The 19,432-nt window shown below is 47.5% G+C and overlaps 1 protein-coding gene across 1 annotated transcript in view; it reads right to left on the minus strand.

The window, feature by feature from the left end:
* Positions 1–19,432, minus strand: part of SEC24B (SEC24 homolog B, COPII coat complex component) — a 102,133-nt gene that overhangs the window by 82,027 nt on the left and 674 nt on the right. The window contains 1 exon segment of the mRNA XM_039913680.1: positions 658–1,374. Within this exon segment, the coding sequence (XP_039769614.1) occupies positions 658–1,374 (717 nt within the window).

The following is a 19,432-nucleotide window of genomic DNA, read 5'->3' on the forward strand; positions in this document are numbered from 1 at the left end:
AAGTGCTTGGAATGTACAAATTGGCAACAGACAGAGACAGTCCCTGCCCACTGATGGGCTTACAGTCTAATCGGGTGAGACGGACAGACAAAAACAATAGCAATAAATAGAATCAAGGGGATGTACGTCTCATTATAACAATAGTAATAAATAGAATCAAGGTGATGTACATCTCATTAACAAAATAAATAGGGTAATAAAATATATACAATTGAGCGGACGAGCACAGTGCTAAGAGGAGGAGAAGGGAGAGGGGGAGGAGCAGAGGGAAAGGGGGGAAAAGAGGGCTTGGCTGAGGGGAGGTGAAGGGGGGGGAGTAGAAGGGGCAGCAGAGGTGTACTCCAGGTTATAGGAGAAATGGGAGTCAGTCCTAGTTATTGAGAGCTTATTGCATGCAGAACACCGTACTAAGCGCTTGGGAATACAATGTAACAACATAACAGATATGTTCTCTGCCCACGACAAGCTTGCAGTCTAGAAGGGGAGACCGACATTAATATAAATTCCCCGTATTAAGTGCTTGGAAGAGTACAATATAATAACGAACACAGTTCCTGCCCGCAATAGGCTTACAGTCCAGAGGGTGGAAAATGACGGTCCAGAATGGGCAAGCATTCGTTCCCCAACAGAGTTTTTGACCCTGGTTCCGGGACGTACCTGTATTTGAAGAGTTGCCTGCGGCAGCCACGGATCCCGTGTGGTTTCGGAGGAGGTCGTCTTGGGAAGACTGGACGCCCGAAGCCGGCCAGGACGACGCGCCGTAACCCAGGGACCTTTGCGGTGGCGGGTGCTGCTGCTGCTGCTGCCGTGGCGGATGGGCGACGGTTGCATTCGGTGGATGGGCGACCGCTGCGTTTTGCCCGGGAAACGAATTCTCTGGCAACTGCCTGGTCAGCGAGGCGCTCTGTGAGGTAAACCCCGGCCCGTACGGATTTCCGGGCGGGACGGAAGGGTACGGAACGCTGGGATGAGCCGCGGCGGGCTGGCCGGAAGAGCTGGGGAATCCCTGAGGAGCCATGGCCGGGGCGGCGGAGTGCGCGGCTGGGCCGCCGTAATGATTGCCGGGAGCGGTGTAAGGATGGGGGGCACTTGCATGTAAATGGGCGGGGGGACCCCTGCCGTACGCCTGCCGGGACCCCGCTGCCGTGTGCACGGCGCCGGACCCCACGGGGTGAGGAGGAGGAGGAGCCACGACGTGTTGGGTGGGCGCCGGGTAGCGGGCCGAGTAGTAGTCGGGAACGTACTGGCCGTCCGGCTGCAGGGGACTGGTTTTCCTGGCCATCTGGGAGGAGGAGGGTCCTGAGGGCGGAGCAGCGGAGTTGGGAGGATGGAATCCATACCCAGGGGCCGACTGCAGCGGGTTCAGTCCTGGACCTGGAAAACAGGAGAAAGTATTAGAAAATAATATTAGAAACCATCGAAGCGGCAGGGCGTAGTGGATCGAGCCCGGGCCCGGGAGTCGGAAGGTCATGGGTTCTCGTCCCGGCTCCGCCACTTGCCTGTCGTGTGATGCTGGGCAAGTCACTACACTCCTCTGGGCCTCAGTTACCTCAATGGTAAAAGGGGGATTGAGACTGTGAGCCCCGGGGGGACGGGGACTGCGTCCAACCTGACGCAGCTTGTATCCACCCCCAGCGCTTAGTACAGTGCCTGGCACGTAGTTAAGTGCTCAGCAAATACCATCAGGATTATTATTATTATTGGAGGAAGATTCACTCACTCAATCATATTCATTGGGTGCTGACTGTGTTCAGAGCACTGGACTAGGCGCGTGGGAGAGTAAGAGAGAACAATAAACAGACACATTCCCCGCCCACACGTGCTTACAGTCTAAGGGGGAGACAGGCATTATTATCAACAAAGAAATGATTTATATTTATAAATAGAAAGGAAGAGCCAAGGGGCAATGGATCGATTCATTTCCTCTCTCCCGATTCCCTTCTGTGTCACCCTGGCACTTGGCTCTGTACCCTTCATTCGCCTCGTCCTCTGCCCCACAGCACTTACGTATTCAGGCCTAGTTTATTTTTTGTAATGATATTACCTGTGGTATTTTTAAGCGCTTACTATGTCAAGCACTGTACTAAGCGCCAGGGAGGAAACAAGCAAATCGGGTTGGATACAGGCCCTGTCCCACGTGGGGCTCACGGTCTCAATCCCCATTTTTCAGACAAAGTAACTGAGACACAGAGAAGTTAAGTGACTTGCCCAAGGTCACAAGCAGATAAGTGGTGGAGCTGGGATTAGAACCCATGACCTTCGGACTCACATTTTATATTCCTGACCTTGGTCTCCTCTAGACTCTCAGCCCCCCCGTGGGCAGGGAACGTGCCTACCAATTCCGTTCTGTTGTACTCTCCCGAGCGCTTGATACAGTGCTCTGCACATAAGTGCTCAATAAACACGACTGACACTAATGATTGATTCTAGACTGAAAGAATCAAAAGTTCTAATGGGATCACTGAATGATTGTGGTTTCTGACAAAAAATACACTCTTCCACTGTCAAAATGGATAGGATAACCCTAGTCCTAACTTGGCTCCAAAGAAATATGTCGATATATTTTTTTCTAACTGCAGGTGAAAGGTATTTGCATTTTTTCCCCCGCTGCTAAATCAAAGCACCCTCTGTATACAAGATACATGTGTAAGGGACCCGATCATGCCTTAGTCCATTAGCTTTTCCTTAAAATCATGCAAGGTAATCTTAATTCTGACTTTTTAGCACCTTATTTATTCATTCGTATTTATTGAGCGACTACTAGGTCCTGAGCACTGTACTAAGTGCTTGGGAAGTACAATTCAGCAACAAATAGAGACAATCCCTGCCCACAATGGGCTGAGAATCTAAAAGGGGGGGGTCAGGCATCAAAACAAGTAAATAGGCATCAGTAGCATCATTATAAATAAAAAGAATTATAGCTATATATACATCATCAATAAAAATAAGTAGAATTATAATTATATCGTATTTGTTTCTAGAGCCACTAGTTAGAGAACTGTTACCCGGAATGTGTTTACCAACTCTGTAATACTGTACATTCCCAAACGCTTACAACAGGAGTCTGTACCCAGTAAGTACTCAATAAATACCACTGATCGATTAATGAAGAAGTACAGTCTAGAAAAAAAATGCTTCCATTTTTCACCCAAAGTGTTGCACATCCAATTTTTCTGCAGTGTTACCTTGAAACAATATCATCATCAATGATACTGAACGTTTACTGTGTGCAGAGCCCTGTACTAAGCGCTTGGGAGAGTAAAATACAACAGAGTTGGTAGACATGTTCCCTGCCCACAATGAGCTTACAGTCTAGAGGAGGAGACAGACGTTAACAAAAATAATTTAGAATACATATATCTCTATGGGATCAAAATTTTTCATAAAAAGAACAAGGATGGACAAATTAGAGCCCTCTAAACGTGAGCTGTTTTTCCCCAGAGAAAAGGGAAATCCACTTGAATGACAGGCATGGATATTACTGGATGTGTTACCCTGCTCTCAAGAAGGCACGGATGGATGTTCATTAGCAAACTGTGCTTAAAACAAGTCATTTTAAATGGCCACTGTTTTCCTACAATCTCATTTGGAGCATCCACGTCGCTTGATCTGGAAGCAAGGAAATAAACATCGTGTCCAAATTCCCAAATGTCATTCTTCTAAAAATAACTAGAATATTTTACTGTGATAGATTACCAGCAGAGACTAACCCACCAGACCCTATTTACTTTTAGAAACATAAAAGGAACCCTGACATTTCTTTGAAAAAAAAATTATAAAAACAGAACTTCCAGTATTTCATTCAGCATCTCCCTTCAAAACATTCAGCATTCTCTAACTGGAATTGAGCTGTGCAAATCTGCAATTTGGGAAAATGGAATTTGATCACTGCCAATCCTCGGCTGTCAATGAATAAATGCTCCCTAAAATGCCCGAAGGGGACTCCCTTTGATATTTTACAGTTTGTTCATTTTGTCCTCTGTCCCCACATCCAATAGAGAGTATTGCAACAGAGAGTTCCAGGGTCAGGAAAGAGAAAAATCCGTGTCAAGAACTTTATTCTTTATTTAGGACCGAGCCAAAAATACACACTCCTTCCTTGACCAATTTAATATTTTCTTTCCGGAGACAGCTTTCCTAGCTTTCTCCCAGAGAATGTTCGCAAGCCTCCTTTTCTATTTACAGTACTACTTCCTTTTCTACACAACAGAAATTGAGTCTTTCATCCTGTTATCAGATGAATACGTGCTCCCCTCTCCCAGTTCTGTAAAGAGACAGCACGAACGTCTAGGACCAGCAGTCATGATTACCTCCTGTATAAATCCTGTAGGGACAATGCTTTAAATTGATGAAATACGGTTGATAACAAGATACACTGTGATTCACTCAACTCCCCGACGTCATGATGTCACGACGCCCAAGAGTAGTGGCGTAGACCTTGGGCAAGCCGCTTTACTTCTCTGTGCCTCAGTTACCTCATCTGGAAAATGGGGATTGACTGTGAGCCCCATATGGGACATGGGCTGTGTCCAACCTAATTAGCTTGTGGCTACCCCAGTGCTTACTGCAGTGCCTTGCACATATTAAACTCTTAACAAATACTATAAAAAAAAAGCTCTTTTGAGGCAGGTAATGTGCTTGTTATACTGTTTTGTACGCTCTGAAGTGCTTAATATAATGCTCTACACAGAGCAAGGGCTCAAAAAATATGATCGATTGATAAAAAATACTATTTGTTGAGTGCTTACTATGTCAGCACTTAGAATGGTGCTTTGCATAGTAAGCGCTTAACAAATACCATCATTATTATTATTATGTCTCAAACACTATATGAAGCGCCGGGATGGATAATCAGGTCAGACACAGTTCCCGCTCAGCGTGGGTGGATAGTTTAAGTTGGAGGGAGAATGGGTACTGAATCCCCATTTTACGGATGAGGAAACTGAGACCCACGGACGCCGAGTGACTTGCCCGTGGTCACGCAGCAAAGCCGAGATTGAAACTCAGGTCCTCTAACTCTCGGCCCGTGCTCTTTCCACTAAACAAAGCTCGTTGTGGATAAGGGAGTGTGTCTGTTTACTGTACTGTACTCTCCCAAGTGCTTAGTACAGTGCTCTGCACAGAGTAAGCACTCGATAAATACAACTAAATGAATGAAAGCAGCGGGTGATGGTGGACTATGACAGGGATCAGGCCTTGGGTTTATGGCTCGAGTTAGTTGCCCTCCAGCCTGAATGTGGGGAAATGAACTATAACGACTTTTAGTGGGTTTTTTAAAAATGGTATTTGTTATGCGCATATTATTCATCAAACACTATTCTAAGCGCTGGGGTAGGTACAAGTTAATCAGGTCGGACAAAGAGGGCTTCCCCACCTATTTCCTCATTTCCTCCTCTCCCACTCCCTTCTGAGTCACCCTTGTGCTTGCATCTGTACGCTTTATTCGCCCCTCCCTCAGCCCCACAGCACTTACATTCATTTCCTTTATTTATTTCTATTAATGTCTGCCTTCCCCTCTTGCCACTAAGCTCTCTATGGGCAAGGAACGTGTCTACCAACTTTGTTATATTGTATTCTCCCAAGAGCTTAGTACAGCGCTCTACATGCGGCACGCTCTCGATAAATACAACTGTTTGAAAAGGGCAAGGAGGAAAAGGCTTTCCCAGATCCAATACTCCAGCACCCAATGCTTTCCTTTGCTTGCACTCAATCAATCGATGGTATTTATTGAGCCCTCACTTTGTGCAGAGCACTGTACTAAGTGCTTGGGAGGGTACGAAGCAACTGAATCAGTGCACACTTTCCCTGCCCATAACGAGCTTACAGTCTCGAGAGGGAGATAGACTTTACTATAAATAATTTCTAATTTTAAAGATACGTACTTAAGTGTTTTGGGGTTGGGGCATATAGCAAATGTCCAAAGGTCACAGATCCAAGCGGACAGATGACGCAGGTCAGCGCCTTACCGCAAAAAAATCAAACTCATGTCGTCACGGCCAAACCAATGAGCTTTAAAGGTGAAACGGGGGATAAATTTAGAAATGTCAAAAAGCACCGTTTGTCTTAACTCCCGTCTAGCCTTAATCCCTTTCTGGGTCAAAGCGGCTCTCCATCCACTGTTACGGAATAGAACGTACTAGTGAAAAGTTATTAAAAATCTGACAGCAGAAGGGACGCATACTAATTAAAACAAGCCAATCCAAATGTTTCAGAGACTCTGCCCCGTTATCAGCTTATACGCCTGTGGTCACGGAAAAGAGGTCAAAAATTCCAGAACCCAGTTCCTTCCTTTCTTATTCTACCCTATTTATTCTCCATAACTGTGCTGATCTCAAACTCCATCTGTCTGAAAGGAGAATGGAATTACTGGTGCCGTGCGGTGCTGAAGTCAGGTCCCCCTAAATTTTAGCCCCCCGAAATTATCTACCAATATATGAAGCCTCCTTTTAAATAATGCAAAAAAAGAATGGAAGAAGTCATTTTGAACAGAAGCATGAACATCCCCACAATACTATGGGATCGAGGAGATTTGAACGACCGATCCAAGACCGAGTCAGATATACAAACCTAGACTTGGTTTTCTGCAACACAGACCCCCAAAATGAGGAGGATGGAGATCATATCTTTTTCCACAACCTTTCCTGGAATTCAATCATTCTATAGTATTTATTGAGAGCTTACTGGGTACAGAGTATCGTACTAGGCGCTTGAAAGAGTACAACAGACGAAAAAACAGACACTTTCCCCGCCCACAACAAGTTTATAGTATTATGCTCCTCAAGATGCCAACTACCCAGATAAGGAAAAATCCCAACTCAGGGACCCTGGCCAGAAACGATCTGCTGAGCTAGTCTCAATCTGGTGGTTGCCACTCTGGGAGATGCCAATTCAATCCATCGAAGCTTGGGTGTCAGCGGCCTTCCTTTAGGGCTGGTAAAACTGTGAAAAGCCCCTACTAAAATTGGGCATAAATGAGCCTAACCTTCCTTGGGGAACAACAATCTAAAAAGGGAGCAGAGAACAGGAGTGCCAACAGGGCTCTGCGGATTCCTTTGCAGGAGGAAGGCTCTCCTCAATGACTTCAAGGGCTCTGGAGCAAAACGCCATTCACCGATTCTAAAAGCCAGCCGCTGCGTAATTGCCAGAACCCTACTGAAGCAAGGCAGGCTGGTTCAACCCTCGTAAGAAATGAACAGGCAGGAGACCGCACGGCAACCAAGAGCAGGATAAATATACGATTCCACCAAAATCTGCCACCTTTTGGAAGTATTCACGCTAGATTCCAATAAATGTATCACTTTCCGGACATAAATGTTAACCACCAACCCCTAACCTTGGAAGCACCCTGGAAATAGGATTCTGAGACCCCGCCCACTCAAACCTTGGCACTAATAGTGATTGTGGTATTTGTAAAGCATTTACTAAGCGCCAGGCACTGTACTAAGCGCTGGGGTGGATACGAGCAAATCGAGTTGGTCACAGTCCCTGTCCCACGTGAGGCTCAGAGTCTCAATCCCCATTTTACAAATGAGGTCAGCGAGGTCCAGAGAGGTGACTTGCCCAAGGTCACACGGCAGATAAGTGGCATGTCACTCGACTCTGGATTTTGTGCGAAGACTGGGTATTTTTCACCCCCTTTCCGAACACGTACCTCTTTCCATTCTTTAAAAACCACTGCAGATATAGTACTATCCAGGATTCCCCCAACCCACGACCCCTACCTGCAAATCTCCCTTCCTCTACCTGCGCCCCATAGTGAGGATCATGCGATCAGGTTTCCTGAGTGTGTGATCCAGTGGGGTGAAGGTGGTGAGGGGTAGAGGGGAACTGGAAAGGAAAAAAAAAAAAGAGAGAGGTGTGAGAGAAATAACAGAAAGGTGTCCTTCTCAGAGCAGAATCCTAAAATGAGCAGAGGAACCAAGGAATGTATGTTTCTTGCTGAATTGGACTCTCCCAAGCACTTAGTACGGTGCTCTGCACACAGTAAGTGCTCAATAAATACGACAATGCATGAACCAGGAAAATGCACTCGATAGCACTTACCATCTACCTTGTGTGGAGCGCTACATTAAACCTCCGGGAGAATAAAGTAGAACTAGTAGGCATGATTTCTGCCCTCAAGGTATTTATAATCTAGCAGAGCAGAAAGACATTAAATTAAATTATGGATAAGAGGAAATAATACAGCAAAAAGATATGTGCGGCTGGAGGGGGAGGGGGGGAAAAGACAGAAAGGGGAAGTTTAGGTTCCCAAGTGCTGAGGGTTAGGTGGAGAAGCCTGAAAGAGGAAGGTAGGAGGATTAGCAGCTAATCGGAGAACGCCTCAATTTGGAGAGTAGAGACCCTCTACTCAAGCCCCCGGGCCTTCCTTAGGCCTAAAATACTACCACGTCTCAGCCAAACCAGTCTTCATTCATTCAGTCATATTTATGAAGTGCTTACTGTGTGCAGAGCGCTGAACTAAGTGCTTGGAAAAGTACAATACAGCAATAAAGAGAGACAATCCCTGCCCACAATGACATTCACCCATACTGTCCTAAGTCACTCATTTATAAATCTTGACCGCTACAATCGTTTCTAGGAAAATGTATTAGCGTAGCGTCCCTAATATCCCTTGTCCTCAATCAATCGTCAATCGCTCACGTTTACTGAGTGCTTACTCTGTGCAGAGCCCTGTACTAAGCGCTTGGGAGAATACAATTCAATAGAATTAGCAGGCACGTTCCCTGCCCATAAGGAGCTTGAAGTCTAGAGGGAGAGACAGACATTAACATGAATAAATAAATCATTTATAATATGTAATTTAAAGATATGTGCAGAAGTGCTGGCCACAGCCCTAGAGTTCATCCACAGCCCAAGCAGTGGAGATTGAGTGCCACACCTGTTCATTTTTCGGGATTTCTAAAAGATGCATTCTTGGCTGCAGTTTGACAGGAGTACGCCTTGATCATCAGACTGCACTTTGGATGTTATCAATCAATCAAAGCTATTTACTGAGCGTTTACTGGGTGCACAGCCCGTTCTAAGCACTTGTAAGAGTACTAAACCACAGTCAACAGACATGTTCCCTATCCTACAACGAGCTACAGTCTAGAGATCTGAGCGATATGGGGGTGGGGAGATGTTTCGGGTGAAAAAAAAGAAAATGCAAGGTAACAGGAACTAGATCATAGGGGAAAGAAATGGTGATTACTTGGTGAAGACCCAAGAGATATACGTGAATTTACATAGGCACAAATTAGGTACCCAGGCAGGGACATTATCACCATGGTGATATCTTTCCAAGAGGACCTGATCCTTTTGTTTTGCTGGAACCGAGGGTGGAAATTTGAGAGCCAGAGATGCTCTGATTAGACGGACTTCAGCATCGCTCCCATGACTCCTGTCATTTGGAAAACTGCAGGAGCCTCCGAGTTGAAGGGTTTCTTAAACCTCACAGGACCAAACTGCTCAGGGCACGATCTGTTTTTATTTCCATTTTCCGGTACTGTGTTGAATTTTTCTAGTAAAGTGATCTTTGCGTTATCTCACCCCTGCTGTATTACCGACCGCTACACGGCACAACTGCTTGCAAAAATCCGCCTGTGCAGGGTGGGGAGAGCACTAAGAATGTAAGTAAACATTTCAATAAATCAAAAGGGCTTTTTTGAGTGATTACTGTGTGCAGAGCACCGTACTAAGCGCTTGGAAGAGTACGACAGAGTTGGCAGACACATTCCCTGCCCTCAGTGAGCTGATAGTCTCCAGGGGGAGACAGACATGACTATACATAGATGATCTTTAATATATATTTTAAAGATATGTACACTGCTTTGGGGCTGAGGGTGGAGCGAAAGCCAAATGCCCAAAGGTCACAGATCCAAACGCACAGACGACGCAGAAGGGAAAGGGAGCTTGGGGAAGAGGGGGCTGAATCGGGAAGGTCTCTTGGAGGAGATGTGACCTTAATGAGGTTATGACGGTGGAGTGGGGGGTCTGACATATATGGAGGGTGAGGGGGTTCCAGGCCCGAGAGAGAGGATGGGGGAAGGGAGTCGGTGTTGATATAGACGAGATCAGGGAATGGTGAGCAAGCTGACACTACAGAAGCAAAGTTGTAGTTGGAGCTGGGTTGTAGTTGGAGGATGACGGTGTTACACACCTCGCTTCAAAGCCTTATTGAAGACCCATCTCCTCCAAGAGGCCTTCCCTGACTTAGCCCTCCTTTCCTCTTCTCCCACTCCTTTCTGCATCGCCCTGACTTGCTCCCTTTATTCATCCCCCCTCCCAGCTCCACAGCACTTACGTACAAAGCGGTAATTTATTTATTTATATTCATGCCTGTCTCATCTCCCCGCCAGACTACAAGTTAGTTGTGAGCAGGGAATATATATGTCTGTTTATTGTACTCTCCCAAGCGCTTAGTAGAGTGCTCGGCACACAGTAAGTGCTTAATAAATAAGACTGAATGAAGGAGAAAGACAGAACTGGTTCTCTACCTACCTCATTCTCTGAAAAAAATGCTGGCCCCCATTAATGGGAGAACCAAAAAGTCCACAAATAGGAACTTGGTTTAGCACAAGTGGAAAATAAGGGGCAATCCAAGGCAATACGAGTGAGGAAAAACCCTGAAACCATAGAGACCTGAATTCACTCTCTATAAAAAGTAAACACCATTTTCCATAGCACTTCGCTGTGGAATAATTGATTGTAAAATGATTGACCTGACTGACCTGAATATTCAATTCTGCAAAAAGGGATGGTCTTCATACCTACCTGGACCACGGCCCAATTCAAAACAAATCACAACTTGGTAGAAAGCTCACATCCGAGCCACCTTAACTCGAAAGCTACGTTTATTAGAATGCTCAATTTCTCCCAGGAACTCCCTATCTGGATTGACCTCATCGGAAAAAATCTGAAGAACAGTCTTTTTGAGTGTTTGATATTTGTTAAGCGCTTGCCATGTTCCAAGCACTGCATCAGAGAGGCAGCTTGGCTTAGTGGAAAGAGCCCAGGCTTGGGAGTCAGAGGTCATGGGTTCTAATGCCGCCTCCGCCGCTGGTCTGCTATGTGACTTTGGGCTGCTCACTTAACTTCTCTGTGCCTCAGTTCCCTCATCTGTAAAATGGGGATTAAGACGTGAGCCCGACGTGGGACAACCTGATTACCTCGTATCTACCCCAGGGCTTAGAACAGCGCTTGGCACATAGTAAGTGCTTAGCAAATGCCATCATTATTATTATGACTCTCCCAATACATTGCTCTGCACGCAGTAAGCGCTCAATAAATACCACTGATGATCTTTGTCTTACAAGTCCAGAACCTTGGCCATTATTCTTGACTCATCTCTTTCCCTTAACCCACATATTCAATCTGTCACCAAATCCTGTCAGTTCTACCTTCACATCTAAGTGGTGTGGCTTAGTGGACAGAGTGTGGGCCTGGGACTCAGAAGGACCTGAGTTCTTATCCTGGCTCTGCCACATGCCTGCCGTGTGACCCTGGGCAAGTCGCTTCACTGGCTCTTCAGAGACAAATCTGCCTCTCCAGCCCTGACCATTCTACTCTGCAGTTCTGCGTTTTTTCCTGCTTTCAGGACACCTCTACTTCGATGTCCCGCCCACACCTGTATATTATATAAATATATATATCTGTATATCTCTGTAATTTATTTACTTATTTTACTGATGTCTGCCTCCCCCTCTAGACTGTTAGCTGGTTGTGGGCAGGGAATGTACCTTGTTTGTTGCAGTATTGTACTTTCTTAAGTGCTTAGTGCAGGGTTTTGCCCAAGGTCAGCACTCGATAGATGCAACTGAATGAATGAATGAACCTCAAGCTTAACATGTTCAAAATAAAACCCATCTTCCATCCCAAACCCTGTCTTCCCCACCTTTCACTGGAGACAGCAAGGCCATCCTCCACGTCTCACTTTGCTTTATCCTCAATTCATCTCTCTCATTCAACCCATATTAAATCTGTCACCCGATCCCATCAGTTGAACCTTCACGACATCTCCAAAATCCGTCCTTTCTCCTCCACCCAAACTGCTACCATGTCGATCCAAGCGCTTAGCCCATCGCGCCTCCATTACTGCATCAGCCTCCACGCTGACCTCCCGGCCTCCTGCCCCTACCCTCTTCAAGTCCACAGGTTACCCTGCTCTCTGGATCATTTTTCCAGAGTCCCATTCGGTTCACAACTCCCCTCTCCTCAGAAACCTTCAATAGTTGCCCATCAAGCCCTGCATCGAACAGAAACTCCTGTCCGTTTTCAATAAGGCCCTCTATCCACTCTCTCCATCCTACCTTACCTCACTGATTCCCTGCTACATGTCAACTCGCACACTGCACCCCTCAAACACTAATTTACACTCTAGTACCTTAATCTCTTCTATCTCACCACCGACCCTTCACTTCCTCCCTCTGGCCTGGAACTCCCTCCTCCTTCACATCTGACACACTGCCACCCTCCCCCACCTTCAAAGCCCTCCTAAAATCTTATCTCATCCAAAAGGCTTTCCCTAACGTGGCCCTCGTTTCCCGTACCTGCCTAGGCAGTCGGATCTAAAAATGCCGGGCAAATCTGGCTTCCGCCCCGTCCACTCCTCTGCAAGTGCCCTCCCCGAGGTCACCGATGACCTCCTTCTTGCCAAATCCTACGGGCTCCACTCCATCCTGACCCTCCTCGACCTCTCAACTGCTTCTGACACCGGACTACCAGCTTCTGGAATCATAGAATAATGATAATAAGCCATCAGGTTGGCTTCCTTGATACTGTCCTCTCCTGATTCTCCTCTTCTCTGGTCGCTCCTCAGTCTCATTTGCTGGCTTCTCCTCTCATTTTCTCCCATGGCCTCAACTACCATCTCTTCACCCAGGATTCCCCAATCTACTTCTCCAGCCTGGGCCTCTCATCTTTTCCGCAGTCTCGGATTTCCACCTCACTTGCAGTCTCGCATTTCCTCCTGCCTTCGAAACATCATCGCTACTTGGCTGTCCTCCCGTCACCTCAAACTTAACACGTCATAAACAGAATTAATTATCTTCCCGCACGAACCCTGTCCTTCTCCTGACCTTCTCATCACTGTAGATCGCACCACCATCCGTCCTGTCTCACGGGCCTGTAAACTTGGCATTTTCCTTGATTCCTCTCTCTCTTCCAACCCACATATTCAATCTGTCACTACATCCTGTCGGTCCCACCTCGTGACACGGCTAAAATCCGCCCTTTCCTCTCCATTCAGACTGCTACCTTGTTAATCCAAGCATTTATCCTCTCCTGCCTTGATTACAGTGGCAGCCTCTAGGCTGACCTCCCAACCTCCTGCCTCTCCCCACTCCAGTCCATACTTCACTCCGCTGCCCAGCTCGTTTTCCTATAAAAATGTTCAGGCCAAGTTTCCCAACTCCTCAAGACACTCCAGTGGTTGTCCATCCACCTCCCCATCAAACAAACACTCTTCACCATTGGCTTTAAAGCAATCACCTCGCCCCCTCCTACCTCACCTCACTACTCGCCTACAACCCAGCTCGCACACTTGGCTCCTCTAATGTCAACCTACTCACTGTAACTCCAAATTGTTTATCTCACCACTGACCTCTCGCCCATGTCCTCCCTCTAGCCTGGCACACCCTCCTTCCTCAAACCCAACAATTACTCTCCCCCCGACTTCAAAGCCTTCTTGAAGGCACAGCTCCTCCAGGAGGCCTTCCCCGACTAAACCCTCTTTTCCTCTTCTCCCACTCCCTTCTGCATCACCCTGACTTGCCCCCTTTATTCATCACCCCTCCAGGCCTCCTGGCACTTGTGATCGTAGCTGAAAATTATTTATTTATTCAGTCATATTGCATGTCTCTCCCGTGAGACTGTACGCTCGTTATGGGCAGGGAATGTGTCCGTTTACTGTTGAGCTGTACTCTCCCAAGTGCTTAGTACTGTGTTTGGCACACAGTAAGCGCTCCATAAATAAGATTGAATTGGATCGAACGCCTACCTTTAGTTTATCTCTACTTGGTTGTCCCGTCGACACCTCCGACGGCACGCGTCCAAAACAACACTCCTCATCTTGTCCAGACCCTGTCCTCTCCCTGCCTTTCCTATCAGTCGCACCATCCTCCCCGTGTGACAAGCTCGCAACCGTGACATTATCCTTGACTCTTCTCTCTCCTTCCACCCGCACGATTGGTCCAACGCCAAATCCTGCCTGTTCTGTCTTCACAACGTCTCCAACATCCACCCCTCCCTCGCCATTCGGACCGCGCAACGCTAGTAACAGTAACAACCGTGGTATTTGTTAAGTGCTATGTGCCAAGCACTGTTCTAAGCACTGGGGTAGATACAAGGTTGGACACGGTCCCTGTCCCGGCCTTAATCCCCATTTGACAGACGAGGGAACTGAGGCCCAGAGAAGTGAAATGATTTGCCCAAGGTCACACGGCAGCCAAGTGGAGGAGTCGGGATAAGAACTCATGACCTTCTGACTTCCAGTCACTAGTCCAACCGCTCGTCACATACCGTCTTGACGACTACTGCATCAGTCTCCTCGCTGACCTCCCTGTCTCCAATCTCTCCCGTAATCATATTATGGCATTTTTTAAGTACTTACTAGGTGCCAGGCACTGTACTAAGCGCCGGGGTGGGTACAAACATGACACACCTCACCCTGCTGCCGGGACCATTTTCCTACAAAACCGTTCTGTCTCCCCACTGCTCAGGAACCTTCAATAGTTGCTTATCCATCCGCGAATCGAGCAGAACCATCTGACGGTGGCCTCTGTAGCACTCAGCTCTCCCCGCACCTACCCTCATTCCTCTCCCACTACAACCCAGGGACTTTGCTCCTCTAACGCCAAGCTTTATTGCTGTGCTGGACTCTCCCGAGCACTCGGTACAGAGCTCTGCACACAGTAAGCGCTCAATAAATACGACAGATAACCTACTCACCGCGCCTCCACCTCATCTCTCACCATCAATTTCCTCATTGATGCCCTCCTGCCTGCCTGGAATTCTCCCTGCCTCCACATCCAACATCCCACTGTCCTTCCCCCATCTTCAAAGCCCTACTAGAGGGACCTCTCCTCCAGGAAACCTTCCCTGACTATTCCCTCGACTCCTCACCAAACTGTGTTCTCTCCCTCTAGGCTGTAAATTCATTACGGGCAGGCTACGTGTCTGCTAATGCTGTTGTACCAAACGTTCCCAAGTCCTCAGTTCAGTGCTTCGCACAGAGTAAGCACTCGATGAACAATAATAATTGTGGCATTTAAGCGCTGACTGTGTGCCAGGCACCATACTAAGCGCTGGGGTGGAGAGAAGAAAATTGGGACGGAGGCAGTCCCTGTCCCCCATGGCGCTCACAGTCTTAATCCCCATTCTGCAGAGGAGGTAACCGACAGAAAAGCGAAGTGACTTGTCCAAGGTCACACAGCAGACAAATGGCAGGATCAGAACCCGCGTTCTTCTGACTCCCAGGCCCGGGCTCTATACTAGGCCACATGATTGATCACCCATGCCCTTAAATCTATATCCTCTAAGGACTTAGGCCTTTCCCCTACCCCCCAACCACTTATGTACCTAATCTTTATACTCTGTTGCTTTTTATACCTCTAGATTGTCTCCCAGGCTAGGTCGTGATTTCCTCGAAGGCAGGTATCATCTCTATCTACTCTATAGAACTCTCCCAAGAGCTTAGCTCAGTGCTCCGCAGACAGATAGCACTCAATAAATACCACTGGCCGATTGGGTTCTTTAGAAAGTTTGAGATGAACTGATTCTCTGTGGATGCCAACTATTTATAAGCGGTCATTTGTCTCCTCCAATTTTTCACCGTGACTAGCAACGACTCAGGCTCCATTTGGGGGGGGGCGAATTTCACCGAGGAATATAAAACCAAGAATTAACGGCCGTTCAATTAATCTGCCGCACGGAGATCATTCCTGAAATTCTTTCCGTTACTCAAAGGGAACTGGGGTCCAATGCTGAGGGCCACACTGAGAGGGAAATGCTGTCCCAGATCCAGGAAACTCCAGACACTGTCCGACATCTAGAAAAGCACAATGCAATTGAAAGCTAGAAAACAAGGCTATTAAGAGCGGCCGGAGCTTGCTGCGTGCTCGCTCCCCACCCTTCCTAAAACAATATCTTAGTTTCTAAGAATAAAGTACTCGAGGGTTTAAAGCTGAAGGGGGAAACTTTTCACAAAGTTTGGGCCATCTCCGGTATTGCGATGTGAAGCAAAAATGAAAGAGTAGAGTAAATCCCCATCTTAAAATAGAGGACATGTTTAGGACGAAAAATTATTCGGCTGCAAGCCAAAAAGGTGCAATTTTTACAAGTCATCACTGTTTAATATTCAGTGCAATATGCAAGTAAATTATATATACATAATTTCTCTACATGACAGACCCATTTATGAAAAATTTACATCTTTAATTCTAGATGTATTTGGGTACTCTCTAGGTCCAGAGATTAGTGTTCAAAACACTTCATTTCTTGTTAAATCTGATTTAGAGCTGTTGATTGCTCACATTTCCTTCCCATCCAACAAAAGCCTGACCTAGTGAAGACACAGGTTCAGGAGTCAGAAGGTCCTGGGTCCTAATTCTACCTCTGCCTCGTGTCTGCTGTGTGACCTCGGGCAAATCACTGAACTTCCCTGTGCCTCAGTCACCTCACCTATAAAATGGGGTTTAAGACCCTGAGTCCCCAGTGGGACACGAACTGTGTCCAAACTGATTAACTTATATCTACCCCAGAGCTAAGAAATAATAATAATAATAATAATAATAATAATAATTCTGGTATTTGTTAAGGGCTTACTCTGTGTCGGGCACTGTACTTGGGATGGATACAAGCAAATCGGGTTGGACACAGTCCCTTGTCTGACGTGGGGCTCACGGTCTCAATCCCCAGTTTGCAGATGAGGGAACTGAGGCACAGGGAAGTGAAGTGACTTGCCCAAGGTCACACAGCAGACAACTGGCAGAGCCGGAATTAGAACCCAGGCCCGTCCGACTCCCAGGCCTGAGCTCTCTCCACTACACCGTGCTGCTTCTCGGTGCCTGGTACGTAGTCAGGGCATGATACCCTGAAAAAAAGACATACACGTTATTTATGAAGTTGTTCCTAAGCGGAATATACATAATAATGAACAAAAATTACGGTATCCAGGAAGCCCTTTCTACGTGCCAAGCCCTGTACTAAACACTGGGGGTAGACGGGTAGGACAGGGTCAGCACAGCCTAGTGGAAAGAGCACACGCCTGGGATTCAGAGGACCTGGGTTCTAAATCCCGACTCCGCCAGGTGTCTGCTGCGTGACCCTGGGCAAGTCCCTTCCACATCTCCGTGCCTCGGTTCCCCCACCTGCAAAAGGGGGGTTCACTCCTCCAATCGTATTTACCGAGCGCCGAACTGTGGGCAGAGCACTGTTCTGAGCAGTTCGGGAGACTGCATTATAAGAGTCCGTCGGTCTCCCCCGATTAGACCGTGAGCCCGTCAATGAGCAGGGACTGCCTCTATCTGTTGCCGATCTGTCCATTCCAAGCGCTCAGTACAGTGCTCTGCACATAGTAAGCGTTCAATAAATACTACTGAATGAATAAGCACATTCCCCGACTACAGGCTTAGAGTCTGGAGATCAGTTCCAGTTCAACCGATACCTACGAACACTGGTAGTTACTCGGACCGTCAGCCCCATGGGGCACCAGATTATCTCATATCTCCCCCCAGCGTTTAGTACAGTGCTTGGCACGGAGTCATCGCTAAACCCACACCGCGATTATTAATAATGTTGGTATTTGTTAAGCGCTTACTATGTGCACTGTTCTAAGCGCTGGGGTAGATACAGGGTAATCAGGCTGTCCCATGTGAGGCTCACAGTTAATCCCCATTTTCCAGACGAGGGAACTGAGGCACAGAGAAGTGAAGTGACTTGCCCACAGTCACACAACTGACAAGTGGCAGAGCTGGGAGTCGAACTCATGACCTCTGACTCCGAAGCCCAGGCTCTTCCCACTGAGCCACGCTGCTTCCCGCTAATTATTAATAGGTAAATTATTAGGCAGATTATTAGGTAAATAAGGGGCAGTCTAAGAGAGGACTCGGATTCGGTTGACAAGGCCACAGCGGCAGTCGCCTCGACATCCACTCTCGCGGCCCAGCGGCTCCTAAAAATGCACCAGGGTCTTCCCTTCGGCGACTCTGAACACGCCAAGATGCCTCCCCATCCCCGAGAATAGCTCCAGATCTTCTCCATCCTACTGGTATTTTAAATTCCACCCATTTCCCGCCGAGGTGGCGAGGGCCCTTTTCTACAGGAACCGAAAGGAAATACCTCCGAAAATGGAGATGGCGACGGGCTCCAGGTAAACGGGAGGCGGCGGGGCCTAGTGGAAAAAGCCCGGGCTGGGGAGTCACAGGACCCGGGTTCTAATCCCCGCTCGGCCCCTCGTCTGCTGGGTGACCTCGGGCCGGTCGCTTCGCTTCTCGGCGCCTCAGTTCCCTCATCTGGAAAATGGGGGTTCGGTCTGTGAGCCCTACGTGAGACGGGGGCTGGGGCCAAAAGGATCACCCTGGATTGACCCCAGATCTTAGTCCGGTACCTGGCACGTGGTAAGCACTCAAACACCGCTCAGACAATCAATAAATATCTACGGAGAACAAACATCTAGTCCGGAAGAGTAAAAGGAAAGCCGCCAAATAGCTGTTCCCTCTCTTTCACTCTCTGGAACCAGTCAGCGTTGCTGCAGAATCTTTATTCCGTTTCCCCCACCGCCTGTCTTGGATACAAAGTTTCAAGTGGCAGGTCTTTTTTTATTTTTGAGATCATGGAGTAAAATGGGGATTAAAATGGTGAGCGTCAAGTGGGACAACCTGATTACCCTGTATCTCTCTCAGTGCTTAGAACAGTGCTCGGCACATAGTAAGTGCTTAACAAATACCAACATTCTCATTACAAAACAATCCAGAATGATGTATTACGGGACACGCCCCTAAAGTCCGGAGACGGCGGCCGTCCGGTACCTGACGCCGTCGGAAAAAATCACGATTCAATATTTATAAAGATTTTCACCTTCCAGAATGCTCTGCAGTTGAAACAATCGATCGCTCGTATTTACTGAGCGCTTACCGCGCGCGGACCACTGCTCTGAGCGCCTGGGAGAGTACGCTACAACAACTTAACAACGAGCCCCATCGGAGGAGGACGGCAAACGCTCTCGCTTGACCTGGCACGGAATCGACTCCGTACGTTCGGTATTTAGTAATTCATTCATTCGATAGCATTTATTGAGCGCTTACTATGCGCAGAGCACTGTACTAAGCGCTTGGAACGGACAAATCGGCAACGGATACAGTCCCTGCCCTTTGACGGGCTCACGGTCTGATCGGGGGAGACGGACAGACAAGAATAGCAATAAATAGACAACCCGCTTTCTTTCTGAAAAGCG

This window comes from Ornithorhynchus anatinus, chromosome 12, assembly GCF_004115215.2.
Source record: "Ornithorhynchus anatinus isolate Pmale09 chromosome 12, mOrnAna1.pri.v4, whole genome shotgun sequence".
In the NCBI taxonomy this organism is placed as follows: Eukaryota; Metazoa; Chordata; class Mammalia; order Monotremata; family Ornithorhynchidae; genus Ornithorhynchus; species Ornithorhynchus anatinus.